Source organism: Manduca sexta, unplaced genomic scaffold (assembly GCF_014839805.1).
Source record: "Manduca sexta isolate Smith_Timp_Sample1 unplaced genomic scaffold, JHU_Msex_v1.0 HiC_scaffold_3684, whole genome shotgun sequence".
Lineage (NCBI taxonomy): Eukaryota > Metazoa > Arthropoda > Insecta > Lepidoptera > Sphingidae > Manduca > Manduca sexta.
In genome coordinates this window covers 1981-5471 of record NW_023594779.1, presented here as the reverse complement: position 1 = coordinate 5471, position 3491 = coordinate 1981, and the positions used below count along the sequence as shown (strand labels likewise).

The window sequence follows — 3491 nt, the reverse complement described above, 5'->3', positions numbered from 1 at the left end:
CTATCTCACTGGGCTATGAGAATGAAGGAAAAAATAGTGCATTTGTGTATTGTTCACACTTGTGCACTATAGTATCTCCTGCTGATCTTTGTTGAGATTGGCCGCCGTGGTCCGAATTCGGCTTGGAAGGATTCATTCATGTTTAGACAATTTTTTCTATACCAAAGATCTTCTGAATAAATAGAAGCGTCCCTAAAATTTTGTATTAATGGCATATTTACTAAACTCGAGGTAGTTTTAAATATTTATTTATAATCTGTTAGCAGTTTTATGTTGAGATTGCAGTCGGTTCGGTATTCTGGTTTTTTGAAAGACCTTCCTCTCTTACACGTGACCCAGCATTCGTGGATTGGACGCTGTTTAAAATCTGCAATGATAACAAAATTGTTACTAATAGAAGGTATTTATTTTGGAATATTTCATGTGCCATTTAGTATTTGGTATGTATAATCGGTTTTGGTGGAATATTTCTTGGTATTTATTTGGTATGGATAATGTTGGTTTTGGTGTTGATCTCAATTAGTGAAGTTGATAATTTCAAAAAGGCATACTTGTGACGACTGTCGAGGTTAATCATTTTTTATCAGTCAACATTTTATCTTGACCCTACTTCATTTACCATGCAGATAAAGCATGTCCGTATAAAATAGATGATAATAAAATATCATAAAAACATAAAAGATGCGCAGGGTTTATTAATAAGAACTTTTATAAATGAATGACAAGAAGTGGGCAGACAATACCAACAGAACCAACATCACCCAATCTCTATTACACAAAGCATTTCGTGGCATTTACCAGCATTCGTCATCTAGAGACATTAGATGTTAAATTTCAGAATACACAGTAATTGATTAAACTAGCTTTTATTTCACTGCGTTCGTCATCTAAATACATTAAATGTTAGTTTTTAAAACCCAGTAATTGATTAAACTAGCTTTTAATATTCAACTTTATGCAAACAAAGTTAGATTTATTATTGAATAGATTATGTATAAAGCTAATTAGCGAATTCATTTCCCGCAGTTTGTCTCGCAGTCGGTACGGTTGTAATGAAAGTAATTGACTAAGACAGCTCGGAGCGTAAGGTTTAAATTAATTATACGGCAGTTAATTTATTATTCATTGGAAAGATATAAAGAAATATTTTTTTTTATAAAACACGCTCCAGTTATTATTCCTTTATATGAATTGGAGAACACAGTAATGTTAACAGTTGTGTTAACACTAATAAATCGTTGCTGTTTTGATTGTGTATAATGTCACAGAAGACTGTGTTAAGTTAAGAAAATGTGAGAAGAAAATCTGTTTGTTAGTTTTTCTCTCAGTAACATCATAAATCGATACTAATTTTTAAGCTGCAAAAAGCTTCTAATCATTGTCCAACTTTGCCATGTTAGTATTTGCCAAAATCGAAATCACTTCGTGGTATTAAACATCGTCATAATACATGTTTAAAAAAAGTATAATTTTAAATTACTTTAAATTTAATACATACATAACATAACTCACGCATTTTATCCCCGAAGGGTAATGCAGAAGGCACAACTAGGGCACCCACTTTTCGCCAAGTATGTTCCGTCCCATGATGAGATAGGGGGCGAGCCTATCGCCATATCGGGCACAAATTCCAGACTCCGGGCTGATACTGAGCAGAAAAACCCAAATATCACTTTGCCCGACCCGGGATTCGAACCCAGGACCTCAGAGCGCTATTGTACCGGACGTGCAATAAAACTACGCCACCGAGGCAGTTTAAATTTAATCTTGCACAGAATTATGTTTTTTTATTGCCTTGAATGACGAGATGAGCTTGCCGTTTGCCTGGTGGTAAGCGATACGACCGCCCATTAACAGTAGAAACACTATTCAACACTTTGAATTACAAAGAATTGTTTGGTATTCCACTGCGTTCGCTATCCTGATACTTGAGATGTTAAGTTTCATTATGATGTCCAGTACAGTGACTACAATGTCAAAGTTATGTTACCAATAAAGCTTATCAAATAGACAAGTTTTATTGGTAAAATCGAACTGCAATCAACAATCCTTCGTCAAAATTACAACTTACTAATTACAGGATTTTTACCCCAATTCTATAGTATCGAAAATTTATTTACAGAGAAACTATTATTATTATTATTGGTTCTACTACCTTTTTTACTATCGCAATTGAACTCATGCATATCACATGTATCAATAAACGTTCTCATCTCGCCGCAGGAGTCGATCCCACACATCGGCACCTTATCATGAACACATAAGTCAGCTATTTTACACTCTTCTTCGTTCTGAAAATTTTAGACAATATATTTGTGGAAATTCTTATTTTTTTTAAATGTATACATAATAAGTATTAAAAAATTAATAAAATAAAATGCTTTATTCATCACACGGGCAAACATAGTTGCGCTTATAAGTCAAGGTACATACATGAGAATATTTGATTATTTCTTAAATAAAGTCGCTTATATAACTAAAACATTTTATCACTGTGTTTATAGTCTAATGCGTCTAACAAGACCCTTTGTAAGTTACTACGTGAATGACTTTTTAACTACATTTATTATAATAATTTTATTTATTTATTGTTTTAATTTTATTTATAGTAATAATTTTAAAAGATACTATAGAAGTAGAACTTACCTTAATACTTTCACTATGACCGTTTACTAAACTTGTGACGTAGAGTGTTACAACTGAAATTTATTAACCAATATGAATGAGTTTAGAGATTTAATACAATTTATAAAAATACTAGTGGTCCGTTCCGATGAGTTTATTCCGGAACAAACTGGTTTAAATTCATAATTAGGCCGGCATATTTCTGGCAACTGTCTCGAAGTCCAGATCTGGATTTGAGTTAATTCTTTATTCGGAACAATAAATCCGTAGCCTATATATTTAGACCAGTCTTCTAACAACAAAGTTTATTTTACTTTCGAGATAAAAAGAAACATACCTAATATTATAAACATAATTTTTCATCGTAGCACAATAAAATGTATCGTTCGCATTCCCACTTTTGTTTCTGAAATCTTACAATTTCTCGCACAAAAGCAATAACGTTTATTGGTAACTTTATTGTTATGGTTTTGATATTGTGTGAACTGTATTGTGGCTATTTTACGATGTTCTGTGGATTCGTCAGACGGTTGGTGGTAAAGATGAAAAGGAACTTTGCTACATATATAATAAAACATATATTATGTATATATTTCAGAATAATTTGTCTCTCTGGTCATGTCGGATTGCCGTCTCACTGGACTATGAGAGTGAAGGAACAGAGAGTGAACAGAAAAAAATGTCGTGCGCACTTGCCTGATCTCTATTAAAATTGGCCGCCGTGGCCGAAATTCGGCTAAAAGGATTCATTCATTCATTTTAGATTATATTACTAATAACTTATGACAGTGTGTAACACGCTAAATTTTATTATATAGTTAGTAGAGAAAAAATAGTATTGATGATTGTTAGCTAATTAAACAGCG

General features: G+C 32.6%; 1 protein-coding gene across 1 annotated transcript; it reads right to left on the bottom strand.

Annotated features, from left to right (window-relative positions):
• Nucleotides 1-245: 245 nt before the first annotated feature.
• Nucleotides 246-3133, bottom strand: LOC119193162. Its single transcript, XM_037446812.1, has 4 exons — nucleotides 2963-3133; nucleotides 2647-2699; nucleotides 2156-2291; nucleotides 246-367 (listed from the first exon to the last, which is right to left on the bottom strand). The coding sequence occupies exons 1-4, from the start codon at nucleotides 2976-2978 to the stop codon at nucleotides 246-248; spliced, it is 327 nt and encodes a 108-aa protein (XP_037302709.1). The 5' UTR covers nucleotides 2979-3133.
• Between the last annotated feature and the right edge of the window lie 358 nt (nucleotides 3134-3491).